Genomic DNA, 22,791 nt, shown 5'->3' on the forward strand with positions numbered 1-22,791 from the left:
CTACAAAACTGCACACTCAACTTCTCAAATGGCTGAACATACTAGAATCATGATACTGCCTTAATCACTCATCTCTGAAAGCTCTCCACTTTCTTCATCACAGTGAAAATCAAGTGCACACAACTACTTTTGTGTGATCTGATTATGAAGTTGTCAAATATGAGTTGAGGGAGGGGGAGCTGGAAAGTTCTGATAAATACCTAGAGCAAAATTGATATTAAAGCAACAAATATACAAAAAACAACATACAAGGATATAAGAATATAAGTTACCTTCAAAAACTCTGCTACTAGCATGGTCTTTCTTTTGGTTATATATATTCCTTTATCATAGCAACATAAATTAAGTTTTCACAACAATGTTACTGCTGAACTATTAACCATTGATAACAATTATACTGAAATACTGAATTGCATCCACTTTCTGTACAGTTCTATCACTACAATATCTAGTCTAGAGCCTCCATAACTCAGTCGGCATAAATGAAGCCCTTTGGTCGAAAAGACCTGGGTTCAATTCCCATCCACTTTATCTGGTCTCTTTTGAAGAAAGGAGAGTTAGCCAGTATCATACTGAAGTAGAGGGTTTTTTCTGCAAGGAAACACTGGTTTTTCATCCCTCAGAACAGGCAAACTGGCCTGTGAACACACACACACACACACGGATGCTACAGTCATAAAATACATAATCCTTCATTAGAAGGACTCAACCTATTCTAAGGGACGGTTGGGAGGGGGAAGAGCACCCCAATGAATAAATAAATAAAATACATAATCTTATGCCTCTGACCTCCAAAATGCAACAGTTTGCACTTATTAAAATAGCAAGTCCCCTCCACACATCCAATTCAAGGTAAAAGTATCTCTCTGAAGGGATTTAACTACAGCATAAATCCTTTTAACTCTGCTCAGTTTTGCATTATAATACTCTCAATCTGTGAAGATTGACATAGTAGCCCAAGAATAAAACTGTTGTGACCTATTCTTCTTATTATATTCTATTAACTTTCTTATACTTTATATCCTACCGGCTGTGCCATTTATGTTGTGACCCATTTTACGCTTTTTACTCTATTCTATAATTTTCGCTTATCTATGTTCTTCTATTTCCTACGCACGAGATATCACCAAATTTTTTTCTAATACTTAAATTATTTCTTCCCTTAGTATCCCTAATATTTGTATTTATACTGCGCCTTTTGGGATATTTAGTTTAAGATATTATATACAAAAACAAGGAGAAAGAACTCAAATATGTCTGAAAGTGCAACTTTGTTGCAGTCGTGACACTTTATCTCGTTCCTTAACATTAATTTCCCGCGTGATTAGGTTCGTATTTTTCAAGCGGTGCATTGGACAGCAATTTCAGACAACTCTTTTATCATTGAACAAAGGTTTATTAAATTCCTTAACATGGTACAATTCAATGTTTATGATTACTCAATTTAATCTAAACTAAATACTTACAAACTAACATTATCTTATTACAAGTAATTAGGCTTTGATCCTATAATGAGCAATACGATCATGACGCCATAACTATTCAACACATAAATTCACTTGACATGGACAAATAAGATTAATTCACACTATTTAACTATTCAATTAAGCAAACCATTTACTGCACTAACACATAACTAGTATTACGATCATGCCGCCATACATATTCAACACGTAACTTCATTTGACATGGACAAATAAGATTAATTCACACTATTTAACTATTCAAACTTAAGTAGATTAACTAACCCCCTTTCTGCATTAACAAACACAACTATGACATTTTAACTTTCCTATACATTATAATAGACATGCAAAATTTCTTAGGACACGTGATTACTTAATTCACACTATTCAACCATTCAAACATAAGTAGATTAACTAAACCTTTCTCTGCACTAACATACAACTATGACATTTTTACTTTCCTTTACATTACAATAGACATGCAAAATTCTCAGGACACTTTAATTATTCACATAATATTAACACTAGCCAGCTTACTTTTAATATATTCTGTCAGATACTAAAGTCCTAGTATAAATTTTCCTTGGTCACTTCAACAGTTCCGTATTAGGATAATGATACTCATCACAGACAAATTTTAGTTAACATTAGATATATTTTACAGTACCTTTCTTTCTTGGGGTTTTCATATGGGCCTTTACCTTCTTCTGATTGAACTAGCTTGGTGTAACCTCTCCGACAATCTGCTACTCCTACGTTCCTTTTGGAGTTGAACTATGCTTACACTGGCTTAACTTTTCGTAACTCCGAATACACTTTGAATCATCTATGCATCGGCTGTGCAATTCGCCACGTGGACATCTATTTCTTTGCTTCTTTCCCCTTCTCGTAGTTGTCACTGAAGTCGGAACACAAAGAACATGCTTTCTTTTCCTCGACTATATGGCATTCTTCGCTTCTCACATAGGAAATACGGAACTGAAATTCCGCTCACTATCGTTTCCGTGTTGTGGCATGGAGATATAACCCCTATCTCACCACTCAGGAAAATACCATGAAATTCTTACGAAAGAGCTCATGAAGGGCTCTCCTGGAACAGAATCCAAACCAAAACCAAAAAAGCCTCGTGTGTGTGTGTGTGGAGGGGTTCTCCTGTTCTCCTAACGGCACTTTTTCTAACTTCTTTTCTCCGCCCCCTACTTGTTTTTACTTCACCGACCAATTACGGTGGAGTTTTTCTGCCAAACGTCATTTGATCGGCGAGCCTGTAACGATGTCTCAATCCGGGAATCGGCCCTGAGCAATAGTCTGTTGTTTTCCTTTGCTAGCCTCTAATTTAATCCCCTTTCTAAAAATTTTCTATCAACTTAATAACTTAATCTCTAGCCTCTCACATACCATCTTTTATGACTAATCCTTTTCTGTCTTATTTAGTTAAATTTTCTCTTTTAAATCATATCACAATATTAATATATTCTTTTGTTAGTTAGTTTAACAAACACCTTTATTTTTTTATATATTTTATTGGATGCAAGAATCTTTCTTTTTCTTTTAATTAATTCAACTATTATCTTTTCTGCAGGGTTTTTAATTTATTTTATTTATTCTTCATGTTACACCATGATAACTGAGAATTTTACATTCTTAAGATATCAGGGTGTAACAAAACCCTGTGGTACACCACTAGTTAACGTCCTTTGTGGGAATCCTCCCCCCCCCCAAAAAAAAAACAACATTTTACTGACTATTATCTATATCTTGGTATGTAGCAATCTCAAATGCTTTTAGCTCCAAGAATATCACAATATACAAAAAAAAGTCATTTATCCACTATATTCATCAGTGTCATAAAATGCAAGTAAACTACCAAATGCCCTTTAGAAATCCAGTATAAATCTAACAGAAAATTCTATGTTTATGAAATCAGTCCTGTACTCTATTCTCAACAAATCTCCAATAGCTCTACCACAACTGTAGATATATACATACTGATATGTAACTGGAAATATGTATACACACACTAGTCTATAATTGGAAATGTCTTAAGACTTTTTTTTTGCAGTAGCACTAGTCTTTTTTAATTAAAAATTACTACTCTGTAGAAATTTTCTTATTTTTTAAAAAATCATTTAAATTAATTTTCTGTCGCTACAGTTAATTAGTGACATTTGTTAGTCAGTTCAGGCCAAAAGATTTCTTCTTGTATGTGGCAAGCAAGCAGAAGAATAATTACAGAAAGATTATATACTAGAGTATGACATACAAAGTTGCTCGTTAAATAATTCCACTACATCCTCTGCAGTGGTTATTTTGCCACCATCCCCACAAGTGAGGATTAGAAGTGAATGTACTGGAGGTTTATTAAGTGGCAATAGATGTGTAAAAATAATCAAAATTAAAATTCTGAATATTTTTACGAATTGTTTATGTTAAAATGTTTATTAGTTTTGTTTTCATAACACGCATTGTCGGCACTTGCGATGTGCCTGTTATGGAAATTGTTTTGTCAAAAGTGATATGTAAAGAAGTCAAAAAAATTGATGTACTTACCAGATTTGATATTTGTATTACTTAAAATAATTTTATTGTAATTTAAAATAATCAAAGGTTGTGTTTTATGAAGACATTCTCTTGTCGCTAACAGAGATAATGCATCAGCCATTATTTATACCTTTCTTGCTTACCAGTTTCATGCAGTGCGCATGCTTGCCGAGAAGTTTGATAAGTGACTGACAGCTGACAAGAAAGCGTTCGGTATCTGAGTAACGGCTGTAAACAAGAGAGCGTTCGGAAGGTTAGAACACAGGCCGGCAGATATTTAGGTTCGGAGGAACTTACTTAAGTTTTTTTTATGTGACAGTCGAAGGAAAATTAATAGTATATTCCGAAAAAGGAATCGTGGAACTATTAAGTTTTAATGTGGAATGAGTATGTGGATAAATAAAAGAAAATATTGCTATATGCGTTTTAAACGGAATATTGGAGGAAACACTAATTGAAAGATTTATAGTAGATTCCGAAAAGGGAATCGTACAACTGCAAGTTTTTTTTTAATTGGAAGAGTTAAGACTGTCAATAAGCATTTAGTGAATAAAAGAAGAATTTGCTATTTACGTTCTAAAGGAATGTTCAAGAAAACTCTGATTAGGAAGTTTCATCTATATTAAGGACGCCGGATCTGACTATTATTTCTACTGAAGAAAAGAGACAGAATTAAGTTCGGAAGAATTAATGTGTGCTACATAAGTGATGAGAAAGGATCCTGTAAAAAGGAAGAATAAAGTCATATGTCTTTGGAGAAGGGCCTTGACAGAGAGAGAAACTGGCTATGAACATTTTGCGATTGTGCAAACAAAGTGTTTAGTCTAGTCTTAAGTGTAAGTTTAATTTAATAAGGCCTTGGATCCAATTAATTTGTAGTTAGTTATGTAATATTTGTTTGAAGTGTATATATATTATTGTTTTTGTTATATTAAATGTGTTTATTTTGTATTTTGGTCTTGAGTCAATGATTATTTGGATTCTGAAAGAAAGAGTTAAGATCATTGCACCAATTGGAGTGAACCCTTGTGCATATAATAACATATAGGTGCACTCGGAATTAAAAAAAATAATTGTTAGAAACAGAGATCATTCTCTATGGTAGGATTAATATCCTTATCTACATAAAAATCCACCAATTATTAACAGATGGATAATGCGTCACACATTTTTAAGGAATATTCAGAATAACTAGTTGTCCTTGTCCTGATTGATTAGACTCCTGCCATTCAGGACTCTTCCTAAGCAAGAGTCCTGAAGAAGCATATCACTTCTATTCTAAATTTGAAGTTTTTATGTGATTTGAAAACAGATATGTTAACTTTTTACCATGTATAACCAATATGGTTGACAACTAGTGTAATATTGGAGAAATTAACCAACTTTATTAATAAACTAATTAATTTTGCCATGCCTAATTCATTAAATTTATTAGTCAACAAATTGCAATCCTGAAAGTGAAACTAAAATAATGAAAATACCTTTCAAAGATTATGAAACTCAGCTAAAATGATTTATTACAGATTACCTTAAAATGGTTCTACATTATAAAATAGTCAAATTACAATTATGAATCGTTTTAAAATAGCATCTCATCATCATCATCATCATCAAATTCCTGCCATATACCCTCAAGGGGTGTACAGGATATGACAGTACTACATGAGAAAATTACATCATTACCAACTTCCTATCTACAATTTTCCTCCAAATCAGTCTGTTACTTGTCAAGACTCCAAGAAATATATCAGATCTTATATTTCTATCGTCTAAGGCACTTTGTACCATATCAATCCACCTATATCTTGGTCTTCCTCTGGGTCGTTTTCCTGCCAACCTGGCAGAGAACACTTGTTTTGCTAATCTTTCCTCTCCCATTCTATTTAAGTGACCATACCATCTGAGATTAGCTCTGCTAACGCATTCCTGGATGCTGACAATGTCAAGTTCTTTCCTAATATCCTCATTTTTAATATGATATTGCCATTGATGCCATCTGTTCACGCCTCTAATCTTTCTCAGGACTCTCATATCTGCAGTCTCTAGTCTTTGGTCAAGTGTTTTACTTCTGACCCAGCTCTCAGATCCATAAGTTAAAATTGGTTTGAACACAGTCTTGTATACAGCTAATTTAGTGTTCCGACTAATTTCTTTCTTATTCCATATGAATTTATTCAATTGACTTCCCACGATACCAGCTTTGCTGATTCTGTTGTCTATTTCTATATTTAGTTTACCATCTTCAGTAAAAATTGTGCCTAAGTAGCTGAAATGTTTTACTTGTTCCACAGGTTCTCCATTCACAACACAGTTGACATTTTCAATGATTCTGCCTATTTTCATTGTCTTTGTCTTTTTATTGCTGACCTTCATACCATATCTATTACAACAGCTATTCAATTTAGTCAGAGAATCTTGCAGACTTGTAGCGGATTTATTTAGAAGTATAACATCATCCGCATAAAGCAAAGAGCTGACATTAACATCTCCAATTTTGATATCAGGTTTAATACCACATTCCTTCATAATGTGATCCATATAGATAATGAATAACAGAGGGGATAATGTACATCCTTGTCTCACACCAGATTTAACATTAAACCATCTTCCTGTACTTCCTTCAATTCTAACTGCTGACTCACAACTCAAATAAAGACTAAGTATTGCTTGATATAATGCCCCATTGACACCATATAACTGCAGCGTATTGAATAGCTTCTCTCTTGGCACCTTGTCATATGCCTTTTCCAAATCGACAAAACTTAAATACAGATCTTTGTTATATTCCCATGCTTTCTCGACTATTTGTCGTAAAGTGAAGATCTGATCCTGACAGCCTCTATTTGGCCTGAATCCAGCTTGTTCTTCACCAAGCTTTTCTTCCACAATTCTTCTCAACCGTTTCTCAAGTATACTTGCATAGATCTTGCCAGGAACACTCAGTAGGGAAATACCTCTGTAATTCTCACATTCAGTTTTATTTCCCTTTTTATATATGGGTACTATGAGAGCTCTACTCCAATCATCAGGAATTCGTCCCTCTGTCCAGGCTTTCTGAACTATGCAGTGCAGCCACTGTAAGACTCTTATACCACCATACTTCAGCATTTCTGGTCGAATATCATCTACTCCTGCTGCCTTTCCACATTTCAAGCCTTTGATGGCTTTTTCTACTTCAAGTATGGATATGTATTCCTGACTGCATGCCTGGTCAGTGTTTTTTTATCACTGTGCTGTCATCACTGCTTGTTTCATTTAGCAGTTTTTCAAAGTAATTACTCCATACTTCAAGGATATCTTTTTCTCCTGTTTTCATTTCACCTTTATCATCTCTAATTCCTTTTACAGCACTCTTTCCTCCATTCCTAAGCTTCTTCAACAACCTCCAGAATATTTTGCCGCCTTCTTGATATTTATTTTCTATATTCTTGCCAAAGTCCTCCCATGACTTTTGTTTAGCTAGTTTTACACACTGTTTAGCTTTCTTACATTTGTCTCTGTATTCTGTAAGAATAAAAGCTGCCTTATTTGCCAGGAACTTTTGATATGCTTTCTTCTTTTCCTTCACTGCCTCTTTAACTTCCTGTGTCCACCAGGGAGTTCTGATTTTTTTATCCTTGCACACAACCTCACCACATGCCTCTCTGGCAGAATCAATCAATGTTTCCTTCAGAGTTTGCCACTGAATCTCCAAGGTTTGATTCCTGTTCTCAAACTCTTTCATTTTCTTTTCAATAATATTTCTGTATTTTAGTCTACAGTTCACATCTGAGAGCTGCTCAACTTTTATTCGCTTTAAAACTTTCTTACATGTTATTCTTTTCAATATGAAATTCAATTTTATCCTGCTCAAGACTAAATAGTGATCACTTCCAATTTCAAATCCTCTGTACACTCTGGTGTCCTGCACCAGGGAGAAAACATCACTATCAACAATAACATAGTCAATGAGACTTTTCTTATTCCTAGCCTCTTCTCTCCATGTGAATTTGTGCACATTTTTATGTTGGAACATGGTGTCAGTAATAACCAGCCCATGTCCTGAGCAGAAATCCAACAGATATTTGCCATTATTATTAGCTTTGCTCTTTTCTCCAAATTTTCCCAAAATATTCTTGTATGTCTCACAATCATTTCCTACTCTACTATTTAGATCCCCAACAAGGACCAACTTTTCCTTTTTCATTGTGTCAGTTGCTTTTTCTAAAGCCTCAAAAAATTCCTCCACTTCTACCTTAGTAGAACCTTCTGTGGGACCATAGGCACAAATAAGTCTCATTGTCCAGTTCCCCATTCTCATATTTGCCCACATTACTCTACTTGAGACCGACTGCCATTCAAGAAGATTAGCCTCGTATTTTGTGTTGAATACTATGGCTACTCCTTCTTTTCCTTGATTGTCATTGCCTGAATATAACATTTTGTATTTATTGCTCAGAAAGATCTCACCAGTTTTGGTCTTTTTTGTTTCAGTCACCCCTATTATGTCGATCTGGTACTTATCTAATTCCTCAGCTAGCTCCATTTCTTTGCCATTCAGGCTTCTTACGTTGATAGTACCGATCTTTAACTCTGGTGATGTTGAGTTGGGGTTTGTTTTCAGATTTGTTCCAGTAGCTGACTTTTCGCTGTTCGCCCTGGTTCCCTGGCGAAAACAACGGGGGTCTTGTTTAACCGGGCGACGCCCCAGCCGGCATGAAATTTTGTCATGTTGTACCATCATTTTTTATTTTGGTTTAACCAATAAGAATACAATTTGGTCGGCTAAATCCCAAATTGCCAGCCCATCCTCGTTCGTTCAGTATCAAAGTAGATACCCAACAGGGTGCACCACGAGAAGGTGAGGATTGGACATTAGGTCAAAAGCCCTGGTCGGTTCTCCGCATTCCTTTAAAGGCTATGTGGAGGTCTCCTCTCAGTTATACAGCTTTGACCCTTAAGCATCTTTGTTAATTAATTTTTTGTTGGTTAACTTCAGGGATCATAACCACATGATCCCTGAAGTTAATTACAGTGATATCTGTTAATCAGTTCAGTCCAAAGAATTTCTTCTTGTATATGGAAAGCAATTACAAGCAAGCACTAGTGATGTGTCCAATGAGAAACTGATATTTACATTTAAAAAATGTAAAGTACTTCAGATTGATGTACTTACCAGATACTGCAACAATTTCAAATGTTTTTTTTTATTTTTTTTTATTGCAATTCACAATTGTTAAGTATACAGTGATATCTGTGGTTCAGGCATTCTCTTCGCACTAATAACAATAATGTGTCAGCCATTACTGACTTCTTGCTTGTCACTTAGCTAAACAAGTGCTAACCAAGGAGGTTGATGAGTGATTGACAGCTGTCAGAGCCTTCTGTACTGGGACAACAAAAAACAAGGAGAGAGAATGGAAGCTCAAGAACACAGACCAGAGAATTTTTTTTTTTTTTTTTTTGAAAAACAGTCAATGTATTAAACGAGGATTCTGAAAAGAATTTTATTCTTTGACTGGAAAAGTTGATACTTGACCTGAACAGTAAGTGAATAGTAATAAAAGGAGATATTGAATAGACATTCTATGTTGATGCCCAAACAAATGCTAAATGAAGTTTCGACTTCTGTCTCGAGGACACCAGTGAAGAGTTCCACTTTGATACATTGTTTACAAAGTAGTAAGAGAAACTTTCTCTGGTCAAGAATTTGTGATTTAGTCTTTTAATTAAATTTCCTAAAGGTAACAATATTTATACTCAGTGAAACAAGCCAAATGGAAGTTAAATTTTATATTTTCAGAAAAGGCCTGATAAAAAAAAACTGATTCTAACGAACATCTGTTTTTGTAGGAATTTGTTGTAAAATACAAACTGTTCAGCCTTGTAGACTGATTAAGCTTGTGTAAAACAAACTCTTAATAGAATGAGTCAGTGAGACAATGACTTTATCCTCTAAAAGACAGAGATCTCAAAAGTATAGTTTTTATTTAGAAGGCCTTGGATTCAAATAGTTCTGTAGTTATTAATTCAATTTTATTTACCCTGTATATACAGGGGTGTTTAAGAGAAATTACTGGAGTCAAAGCTGTAAAACTGGGAGGAGACCTCCATGCAGCCTTTTAAGGAATGTGGAGAACCAACCAGGGCTTCTGACATAATGTCCAATCTTCACCTTCTCATGGTGCACCCTGTTAGGTATCTACTTGGATACTGAACGAATGAGGATGGACTGGCAATTTGGGATTTAGCCGACTAAATTGTATTCCTACTGGCTTAAATCACAATGTAAAATGATGGTACAAAAAAGACAGAATTTCATGCCAGCTGGGGAGTTGCCCAGTCAAATAAGGCCCCTGTTTTTGTCAGGGAACTAGGGTGAATAGTGCAAAGTCAGCTACTGGAACAAATCCCAACCCAACATTAGCATAGCTCAAGACTGGCGCTATCAACGTAAGAAGCATGAAGGGAAAAGAAATGGAACTAATAGGCGTTACTGGAACAAAAAAGATAAAAACAGGTGAGATCTTTCTAAGCAGCAAATACAAAATGTTATATTCAGGCAATAACAATCAGGGAAAGGAGAGAGTAGCTAAAGTATTCTACACTAAATATGAGGATAATCTTCTTGAATGACAGACAATAACAAGCAGAGTGATGCAGGCAAATATCAGAATGGGGAATTGGAGAATGAGATTTATTGGTGCTTATGATCACACAGAAGGTTCTACCAAGGAAGAAATGGAATTTTTTTTGAGGCATTAGAGAAGGCAGCTGGTACAATGAAAAAGGAATAGTTGGTCCTTGTTGGAGATCTAAACAAAAGAGTAGGAAATGATTACTTAACATACAGAAATGTTTTGGGAAAATTTGGAGAAAAGCTCAAACCTAATAATGGTAAATGACTGCTAGATTTCTGTACAGGACATGGATTAGTTATACTAACAACATGTTCAAACATAAAAATGTACACAAATTCACATGGAGAGTAGATGCAAGAAATAAGGAAAAGTCTGGGAACACCAGATGATGAGTACCATTTTTGAAATTCCAATTCTGCTGCCAGCTCCACTCACTTTTACAATGATACTGAATATGATTTAGAATAAAAATTTACAGTAAGTTTCCAAATGGAAAATTTGGAAATTTTTCTGAAGAAGAAATTTACATTTTTTGCTTAAGAATACATCTTTATTACGATTTAAATTAAAACAAGGTCAATCTATAACTTCAGAAATTACTAAGTAACTGTTTATCTTCTTATATTTTTAATAATACGTCTGTCAGAAAGGGATACATATGGAATTACAAGACTGGTAATTACAAAAAGATCTGGAAACAGCTTGCGATAATAAATTGGAAAGAGGAACTGGATGGAAAGGATATCAATGCTGCTTGGGCCATACTCAAGAACTATTTGGTGGAGGCAATATCAGAGTGTATTCCAAGGGTGAAGAGGGTAAATAGAGTGGATGTAAAATGGATGAATCAAGAAATAAGGTATGCAATCTGGAAGAAGGTATTATGAAAGAAACACCAAATGAGTATTTATAACAACCAGTTGCATGAGAAGTACAAAGAGTAGGTGAGGAAGGTGACTAGATAAGGGTAACAAAAATGCAGTATGAGCAGCAGTTAGCTAAAGCAGCCAAAAAAAATCTTAAGGAGTTTTTTCAATATGTCGCCAGTAGAAGAAAGAATGATTATGGTAGGATGGGATTGATTGGTGAAAACGGAGGAATGATAACCGCTGCGGAGGATATAGTTGAGATATTTAGTGAGCAATTTCTAAAGGTATTTCATTCTTGTGAATGTGGCATCATGCAGAACTTGAAGGCAGTGGGAAAGGAGGAGGAGGAACTGTTAGTAAGTGAACAGGAGGTATATGAGGAATTGAATAGACTTGATGTAAATAAGGCTGTGGGACTTGATGCTATTTCACCACATGTCTTGAGGGAATGTGCCAGAGAGTTAACAACAGCTTTTGTATATCTTTTCAACATGAGTCTTTCACTGGGTCAAGTTTCAAAAAGTGGAAAGAAAGTAAAATTGTTCCAATTCATAAGGGAGGTGATAAGAGTAAGGCTTTGAATTATAGACCAGTTTGTGTGTCTGGAGTTGTGGTCAATGTATTAGAGAAGTTAGTTAGAAATAAGATTCAGAATTGGGTTGACAACAGAAAAATAATCTTTGGCTGCCAGCATGAATTTACTAAGGAAGATCATGCTTTGGCAACCTGCTTACTTTTTATAATAAAGTGACAAATGCATTGGATAAGCGTGTTGCATATATAGTGGTATATTTAGATTTTGCAAAGGCATTTGATAAATTGCCATATGACAAGCTGGTAATTAAATTGGAACGGATGGGGCTGAACAGTAGATTGGTTCGCTGGATTGGAGATGGGCTGTCTGATAGGTATCAGCGAGTTGTCTATGGAGGAGTGATATCCCAAAAGAGGAAAGTTACTAGTGGTGCATCTCAAGGGTCTGTTTTGGGTCCATTGCTGTTTAATTTGTATGTAAATGATATCTTGAGAGGTCCGAATGGTGATGTGCAGTTGTTTGCAGATAATGCAAAGTTGGGGAGAGCTATCAGGAGTAGTGTGGATGCTGTAGCTTTGCAGGAGGACTTGAATACACTGACTGAATGGGTAAATAAGTGGGGATGTCAATTCAATGTTTCAAAGTGTAAGATTTTGAAATTTGGGAAGCAGAGATGGGATGTAAAGTACACAATCGGTGCAAATATCTTGGAAGAGGTAGAGGAAATGAGAGATCTGGGAGTGATTGTAGACAAGGTCCTAAAATTTCGGGGACATGTTACTAAAATAGTGAAGACAACACAGCAGATAATGGGAATGATGCGGAGGACATTGACTTGTAGAAGTAAGGATGTTATGGTTCCTTTGTATAAGGCTTTGATTAGGCCACATATGGATTACTGTGCACAGATCTGGTCACCTAGTTTTCAAAAAGATGAAATTGCATTGGAAAAAGTTCAGAGGCGATCGACTAAGGTGGTTTCTGATCTCTGGAATGTAGAGTATGAAGACAGATTGACAAAATGCAATTTGCAGAAATTGGTGGATATAAGGAGGAGGGGGGGATATGATTGAGACATAAGCTGTTAAGAGGTTATTACCAGATTAATGTTGGGGAGGTTTTGCACAGAATGAGTGAGGATAGCAGGAGAACAAGAGGTCATTCCTGGAAGCAGCTGTATAAGGAGGGTGTGAACAAGGGAGTGAGGAGCAGGTTTTTTGCATGGAGAGTGGTGAGTGATTGGAATGCTTTGCCCGAGAGTGTGGTGTGTGCAGAGACAGTGAATATATTTAAGGCACAGTATGATAAACTGTGTGTATAACAGTGGACCTCCCACGATGAGTCTTTGACTCCATGGAGGTTTTTATAATAATATCAAAAATATATCAACATACATTCATATTATGTTAAATCCACTGATGAGTAGCATGTGAATAAACAAACTTCAATTATGATTATTCAAAACACCATGCATGTGTGATATATACTACATACAAGTTAAAAAATATACTTTTTAATGCTTAAAAAAAATTCCTTATTTCATCTGATTATGAAACAATGGATTAAAGCATGTTACTGCTGGTTAAGAATAATAATATAACTTAAATATATGTTAAATTATTGTAATAAACTATATCTCTTACCTGACTGAGTATGTAAAAGGATTCCTTTTGTTCTGAAGCTGAAAAATAAATGATTTAAAAAAAAAATAGAATTCCTTTCATTAAAATTTAAAATCAGGCATTCAAAACTTTCATTTTTAGAGCAAACATTAACAAGAACTGGTTAATTATTACATTGATTTTAACCACAATATGATGCTAGCATCAACAATTCGAGAAGAAGAAGAATATCAATTGAATATCGATACCCCCCCCCCTGCTTCCTACCCTTTCAGAAAATTCTATATATCCTACTATTTCAGGTCCTATCATTCTCAGTCAATTGAATTTCAGTTATGCTAATTATCTTTAGGCATACTGATTCAATCAATACTGTAAACTCAGCCCTTTTATTTCTGATACTTCATATATTCCTGACCCTCACACATGGCATCTGTGTGCTATAGGCTCTTCTCCCTTCCATGTGTGGGGAAAAAAAATAGAATAAACTTTAGTAGTTTGTAGCAGCTGCAGACCACAACATACATGGACAGTATATTTTTTGAAAAATTGGTAGGAATACCAAGCTCTGTTCTTTACATTGTAAAAAATGTAGGAATGCAAGGTTTACTCTTTTCCTTCTGTGTATCAAGAACCTGTTGACAGAAAATACAATATACAGTTTTGCTAATAACAGTAGTACATTGCACTCCTCTTTCTCATTTGACAAACAATGCACTCTGGAAAAAATATTCCAGAATATGAACTTCTACCATCCTAATTCTGATATCAAACTATTCTTCAAAGCGGTGATGATAACCTTATTAATTTCAATGTTACTAACACTCAATTATGCTTTATTTCTTGTAAAAAAACAACCCATTTCTTACATTCATACTTTTGACAATACACCAATTTCTAGACAAGATGAAATCTTTCTTCTAAGACTACTCTAACCTGCAATCCCTCTTGTCATAACATAAATTTCACTATCTCAGCATCCAAAAAGTTAGGGTCTCTTTTTGTTGTCAAGGTAATACTTTAAACAGCTATTAATTTACACAAATCCAATTAAAAATGCCAAGAAATTATATTCTTGGCAAAAGGATTAAACAAGAATATAATTTTTTGGCATATTTTATTTAATTTATAACCAAGCAAAAACCTTTCTACATCTATACAAAATCCATTCATCCAATTAGTACTGTTCTCAGGTTTTTTGGTTCCCCAAAGACCTCCCAAAAAATATGACTCAGTACAGAAGAGAAATTAAGTTCACTAATGACCCATATCTTACCAGTTCACTCTTTCACACACAAACATTCAGTTTCTGCTGCTTGCATTCTCTACAAATTTTTCCATGGATGGTGTTTATCAGAATTGGCAATGAGGATTGTCCTACTCTCTTCTAAATCTGCCGAAATACAAGCTCCAACTATTCCACACCCTTTTACAATTTGACTTCAAGCTCATTTACAACTTTTTCTTCCAGTTTATTCATTCTATCACCTGCTGTTTTTTTTTTTTTTGTAAAAGTCTTCTCTCTCTCATATATATTTCCTAATGAGACAGAACAAGTTCAATCTCATTAAGAAAAAATAAAACTTTAAAAAATAAATAAATAAATAAGCCTTATAAACTCAGGAGCTATACAAGCTTGCCAGGAGCAGGCCTTTACAAACATCTATGTCTACAGAGGGATTTGAACCCATGACCTATTGGTTGTAGAGCAGATATGCTAACCATTTAGACAACCAAGCCAACAAAATCCAACATTAACATTTAACATCTTAGCATCCAACATTCCTGTTTCTTCTTCCTGCTCTACATTTCTGCCCATTTGCAATCCTAACATACAAGCTGGGGAGCTTCTGATTTATGGGATTACCATTATAAAAATAAATAAAGTGGCAAATGCAGGAAAATAAGGCAACTAGATTTTTAATTAAAATTTTCAAATGAATTTCACCTCTGAATGGCACAGTAAACTTGTTATATATTTAAAACTTAATTTACTCTAGAAAACTTCATTATGTTGAAATTATAATCTTTGAAATGAAAAATAATGATACTGAAGAAAATCTTTCTCACAATTGCACTGCAGAAAAACTGAGTACCAACATTGAAAGAACAGGAAATGTTTAATTTACATAACTTAATATTCAAAAGATATTTTATATTTCATTTTAAATAACATACAAAATATTTTGACTATTAAACAAATTCATTAATTTCCTTGTCAATCTTTTCTGAAGATCAAAGAATTAATGTCAAAGATTTTGGAATTAATATTAGTACAAAGAGCTATTCCAGGAATAAAAGATAAAAGGAATAATAAGTAGAAAATAAATAAAAGTAAAAAATATTGCAACAATAAAGAAGACAATAAATGGCAATGGACAGATTGTGATAGACAAAGAGAATAACACAAAAGTAAATCTCTTGGAACGTTTATGCAAAGAGGGTTGAGGCCTTTCTACATCGACCAAAACTAAATAGAAACAATGGACTTGAATTATCCCTCTAATGGGAAATAGTTCACAAATTCCAGAATTAACTTAAAAAAATTAAGTTATCCTTACTAGAATCTTAATATAATTAGACCATGATGCTCCACATCATTATTATTCAGTCACCTCCATGGAACCAACATTCATCGTGGGAGGCCCACTCAGCAGCAACACATCTATCATGAGTTTTGAAGTAATTGCATTACCCACACTCACAATGCACTCAGGCAATGCATTCCACTCACCAACAACTTTTCATGTAAAAAATCTACTCACACTTTTCTTCACCACAGCCTTATAAAACTACCAGGGATGGCCTCTCATTCTTCCCATCTCAACATCCACTCTTATTATAATTTCTTCTGTATTAATCTGATAGAATCCCTTAATTAACTTGAGGTTCTCTATCATATCTCCTCTTTTCTTCCTATCCACCAACCTCTATAATCCACATTCTCTCAAATGCTCTTCATAACCAACACTGCAGAGTCCTGATATCACTTTGGTTATTAGTCTTTGAATCCTCTAGTGTTTCCACAACACAATGAAAACTAGGTGACCAAATCTGAGTACAAAAGTCCATATGTGGTCTGACCAAAGCCTTATATAGAGGCATTACACCTCCTTATTCTTACCTGTCAATGTATTTTTTTATTATAGCAGCTATATGATGTGTGTGACGTGTCCTTGGAACTTCACTCCACTCTCCACCATCACTTCAAGATTCCAAATCTCATCCACTTCCTAGAGTACAGCTCCACCAATACATCAAAGTAATATCTTGCATTTATAAACATTAAAACTGCAACCCCACTCATTTGTCCAAGCTGAAGGTCTATTCAGATCTTCCTATAGAGAATTAACAGCACTACTGATAATTCTACTTAACTTTGCATCATCAGCAAACATTTGAAGATCCCCAGTCAATCCACATGAAATATTAACAAATAAGTTAAACAGAAGGGGCTCAAGCAGAACCCAGAGGCATGATACTGGTCACCTTGCTTTTCTGAGACATGGCTCTTCATACACAACTTACTGTTATCATTCAGAGAGCCAATTTCCAATCCATCTAACCAATATACTATCTATTCTTATTCTCTGCAGCTTGTACACCAACTTGTGGTAATCTATCAATGCCTTTTCAAAGTCCAAGAAAATCACTGTATATGATTCTCCCTTTGTCACCTTATCATAAAACATAAGCAGATTGCTAAAATAAGACCTGCCTTTCACAAACCCATGCTGACAATCAAAGAATCTTACGTAAATCAACCCAATTCTGTATTCTTCTAACCAATTTTTCCAGACACTTTAATCATAGCTGCAGATATATAGACCAGTCTATAATTGGAAACACTTCTGTTCTTGACAAATTGGAAAGAAGGCAAACCATGCTTGTTTGCTTTCTTTCCCCTCCTTAGGAACCTTCCCCACTGCAAAACTTTCATTAAATAACCCAGGACAAAGGCATGACTAACTGTTGTGAATATTCATTATAAATATACACTGTGTCATTCCCACAGCCTTATCAACATCTAACCCAATCAACACTTGATACACCTTCGATTCTTTCAGCTTTAATTCTACTAATTCTTGCCTCCCTTCCACATGTTGCACACAATCATTCACACCATGATTTACACTGATGAATTGTTCGTTAAATAATTCCACTATATCATTTGCCATGGTCACTCTGCTACCATAACCATCAACAAGCAAAAAAATATCTATGGCTTAGGTTTGACCTGACTGGCCAATCTCCTCTCATATTCTACTTTTTCTTTTTTTTAACCATGCTTGTCACTTTTCTAGCCTGCACTTTATAATCTTCATGCATCTGTTCGTTGCAAATGTTCTTGTACTTTCTCCATAACATCTTTTGTAACGCTGCTTGCTTGATTTCACTGTTCATCCATCTCACTCCTACTCTATTTATGCACTTATCTCTTGGTGTGCAATTATGCACTGCTTGTGTTAGATACTGCCTTATCATTTCCCATATTTTCTACACAACAATTCATCAACCCAAGGTATTGATGCTAGTTTGACTACAGAGTTTCTGATAATCACCCATCTTATTGTTTTTCATTTAGACCTTCTTGATAACTTTTTCCTGTTTGACTACTTTCCAATCCTGTAGAAAGTAGTCAAACAGGACTACTTTCCACAGGATTGGAACCACATCCTGTGAGGATATCATAAAATCTAACACCAATGAACCTCTTGTTGCTTCCAACAGGAGGTTCATTGGTGTTAGATTTGGAAACACTTTTGGAACCTCTTGTCGCTTCCAACAAGAGGTTCATTGTGCTGCTTTTGATAGTTATCCCACAGAAACTCAACAAATTCACCTTCTTTGTTACTATACACTCTTCTTTCCAATCCACATTCCTATAATTAAAATCTCCCATTAGGATCATCTTTTTTTCTTGCCACTAATTGTATAAACATTTCCTGGCCTATAACAGCATCCTATTAGACACACTATTCTACTGATCTCAACTCCACACCAAACAGCTTCAAAATCTTCACACATATTCCTACTACTTTCCACTTTGACTCTTGAAGTATACAATTCCTCGGCTACTATTAATGTTACCCCCCCCCTGCTTCCTATCCTTTCAGAAAATTCTATATATCCTACTATTTCATGTCCTGACAGTATATCATCCTCAGTCAATTGAATTTCAGTTATGCTAATTATCTTTGGGCATACTGATTCAATCAATACTGCAAACTCAGCCCTTTTATTTCTGATACTCCATATATTAGTATATAAGTATAACAATTCTCCACTCAATGAGGCCATCCTATCAACACAATCATTTTTTACTCTCTCTCTCTCTCTCTCTCTCTGTTATAGTGCACTTCTCTCTTGATCCTGACTATCCGCGTTTCCCTGATCCCGACTGATTTTCATTTATATTCTTTTCATCCCTCAATGTTTTGCACTGCATTATGTTACTCTGCTATAATCACTTCCTCACCTTTGTATCCATCCTCTTCCCGTCTTTCCACAACTTGCTTCTCAACCTCTGACTCAGTGGTACTAATTTCGTATGAACTCTGTATAAACAACAATCACTCCAAATAACCAACACCAAATCCATTGAAATGCATTCCATCAACTTTGAACCAGTCTAACTTCCCTTTGAATTCATCCCATACATTCACAAATTCAACACTCTCTGCATAACACAATTCAGCCATCTTGTCAGTATCATTGCTTTCCTTCTGAGTTCACTACTGTCATATCTGGGCAACAAACCACTTTCCCAATGACATCATTATTCTTCACTTCCTGCAACAACTTCAAATCCTTTTCCACATTCTTTGTCTCACTATTCAAGTCGTTTGTGCCTACCACTAATTCTGAAGCTCATTCCTTCCTTCTAAGCAAAGCATCTTTATTTTTTTTTACCACACCTTTAATGATTGAGTCACCATATAAAGCAACCCTATCAGCCTTTAGATACTTGCTTCTTATTAAATTCGTTGTCATTTACATCAATTATGCTCTTCTATAAACGTTCCATTTCCTCCTCTTCCATACATTTAACCTGACTCTTCATTTTCATTAACTCTTGCGTAAGCTCTTCCATGTCACTTCTGTTATTACCATCGCAAGCACTTCCATCGATTTTTTGATTATTCCTGGTAACACTGTTCTCATTTTTGGAATGTCCTAGCCTTTCATCACACTTTTCACATACCTAATACGCTCTTTTTTATTGTTCGATCTAACTAACACTCCATAAATCTAATGATTTTGGACACATACATAAAGCAATTGTCACATCTTATCCACTGCGAAAAGAAAGTCCAGGAAAAAATCATCTCTAAGTTGAGACCTTCTGCACTGCTGCCATTTTTGTAATGCTAACTAGCACTCGTATTAATCGAAATAACTAAAGGGAACATTTTTAAAATCACAATACCACAGCACAATGATTATGTCCAGTCTGACTATCACACAAAAGTACTATTATACAAATCTAGACAATATAATTTAGTTAAAAAAAAAAACACTTTCTGTAACACCAAAACAAATACACCATTTCTTCTCATTGCGGCACTAGCACCATACATATGTGTAGCACGTTTCATTGTTGAATATAGTGGTTTCTGTTCTTGTTTAATTTGAAGGTCATACTGAAGATGCCCTTGATACTAGTGCAAAAATTTTATACTAATAAAAAAAATAAATAAATAAAAAAAAACACAAACTAAATCTGTTTCATGTTATTTATTCATTAGACATGTCACCAGCTAGTCACTTGTCCCTGAATCCTCTCCACCACCTCCTGATCCCCCAAGATGAAATCATAGCTTAAAAAGAGATAACTTTCTTCTCTTTACTGGTTAGCATGTTTCTCAATATCGAGGTAATTCTTTTTTACTATATTACCAATTTCTACAATATGCCCTCTGAACTTCAACTCCTTGTCTGCCATTACCCTTAAGTCCTTAGCCTCCTGCAACCCAGTACAATCAATGTGATACACAGTATGTAACCTTTTCAACCCAAAATGCATAACTTTACACTTTGCAACATTAAATTGACAATCATTCTTTGCCCACAATGCCAATTTATTTAAATCATCCCGCAAGATATCCACAACACTTATTACTGCCCTCTGCACTTTTGCATCTTCAGCAAACAAATGAATGCCCCACCCCTACCACCACCACCCACACACCTTCGATCTTTCTCTATATCATTAATATACAAATTAAAGATTAGCACCCCTAGTACAGAACACTGAGGTAATCCACTAGTCATCCTCGTTCTCCTAGATTCCACTTCACCATATATCAGGTCATCATCCCAAAAGTAATGCTTTTAGCATTAAGTTTTGAAAGGATATAAAAGATAAGTCATGTCTAATTTAATCAAGTATATATTCTCCATTTGAATCAATAATGCTCTTCCAATGTTGTAAAAGCTTCATAATGCCATTTCTAGAGAATTCAGGATGTTTGGAAGCAAAGAAGTTGCATAGGCGCAATTTCAATGTCTCTAATGTGTTGTATTGTTTTTCATTAATGAAATGTTGAAAACTTCAAAATAAGTGGTAATCTGAAGGTGCAAGATCAGGAGAATACAGAGGAATGCGGAAGCTCTTTACTAGCCAAGTCCCTCAATCTTGATGCAGGTGATTCTTGCACTATGAGGGCATGCGTTATCATGGTAAAAAACAACACCCTTTCGATTGCCCAGTGAACACTTTTTTTCTTTCAAATTTTCATTCCATTGATTGAGTTGTTCACACTTCAAAGAGTTCAAAGTGTATAATACCAGCAATATCCCACAAAATGCTTAACAAAAACCTTCTTTGGCCTGTTCCCCTGAATGAACCCAATGACTTTAGCAAACTTAACATTCTTGTAAAGTATCCACTTTTCCATCACCAGTGGCTACATGACTCAAAAAAGGAGACCGAACCTCTTCGAGAATGAAGACCAGTGCAGATGTTGACACTCTCTCATCAACTGTTGTTCATCAGTTCGTGAAGAACCCACTTGCCGAGCTTAGACACTATTCCAAGTTCTTGCAAATGGTGATGGATGGTCAATGCAACTGTCGATGATTAAAATCTTTTCCTAAATTGTCAACAGTTGCATTGACATTTCTTGCAATAGCAGCTTCCAGCATATCATTATCGAGAGAGAGGGCATCCAGAGTGAGGAGAGTCTTTCAAACCAAAGTCCCCTTGTCAAAATTTTTGAAACCATCGCTGGCACTTTCATACATTCAAAACATTATCGCCATACACTTCTTGCACACTTTTTTTGTTTTACAGTGTTAGCATCATTGTTGCTTTTTTGAGCTAAAAGCATGATGTGCCAATGTGGTCTTCAGTGACCTCCATAGTAATAAAAGGTTATTTAAACAATAACTTACATATGATGTTGTTGCAAGGTGGAATTCCTTAGAATGAGGCTGCCTCAGCTTAGTCGTACTTATAAAGCTTTAAAAATTCATGTTTAGACAAATTGAGATACATTTGAACAATATAAAAAACTACATTACCTTGGGGATGAACTGATACTACTCTCAGATTTCTGTCTGTCTATCAGCCACCCCTTTATCCATGTTACCAGCTTCATACCCATTCCCATTTTCTCCAACTTTTGTAATAGTTTTCCATGTGTATTCTGTCAAATTTCTGCCATGATACTGCTGAACTTTGCAAAGGCAAAGTCCAGCAGTATCATGGTGTAGCCATTTACCTTATCTAGTTCTGCTGTCACCATTATAAAACATTTGTAAATTACTAAGGCAGGACCTACCTTTCACAAAGCCATGTTACCCACAATAATGTATTCCTGTGTTGGTAGAATGGCTTTGTGAAAGGATTTTACACTACTAGATTTTGCCTTCGTTAAAAGGTAAAATCTTTCTGATACTTTAATCACCACTCCTGAGATAATGATTTGTTTGTAATTTGCTACTTCTGTTGTGGAGCCACCTTTATGTAATGAAACTATCTTATCCTCTTTACTCTCCCTTGGAACCTTGGCAGAACTGAGACAGACCGAACAATTTCATCAGTGGCACTACCAATTCTCTTGCACGTTCATGTAGCACACGAACTGACACACCATCTAGTCTCACTGCTGCATTCATCTTGATATTTTTCAA

General features: G+C 35.2%; 1 protein-coding gene across 1 annotated transcript in view; it reads right to left on the minus strand.

The window, feature by feature from the left end:
- The window catches only part of LOC150106813 (WD repeat-containing protein 91), a 324,316-nt gene that overhangs the window by 119,824 nt on the left and 181,701 nt on the right, over positions 1-22,791 (minus strand). The window contains exon 9 of the mRNA XM_090392727.1: positions 13,675-13,712. Within this exon, the coding sequence (XP_090248853.1) occupies positions 13,675-13,712 (38 nt within the window). The remainder of the gene's footprint in view (positions 1-13,674; positions 13,713-22,791) is intronic.

Source organism: Typopeltis vanoorti, chromosome 5 (assembly GCF_054136105.1).
Source record: "Typopeltis vanoorti isolate ZY-2024b chromosome 5, IOZ_Tvanoo_1.0, whole genome shotgun sequence".
Classification (NCBI taxonomy): domain Eukaryota; kingdom Metazoa; phylum Arthropoda; class Arachnida; order Uropygi; family Thelyphonidae; genus Typopeltis; species Typopeltis vanoorti.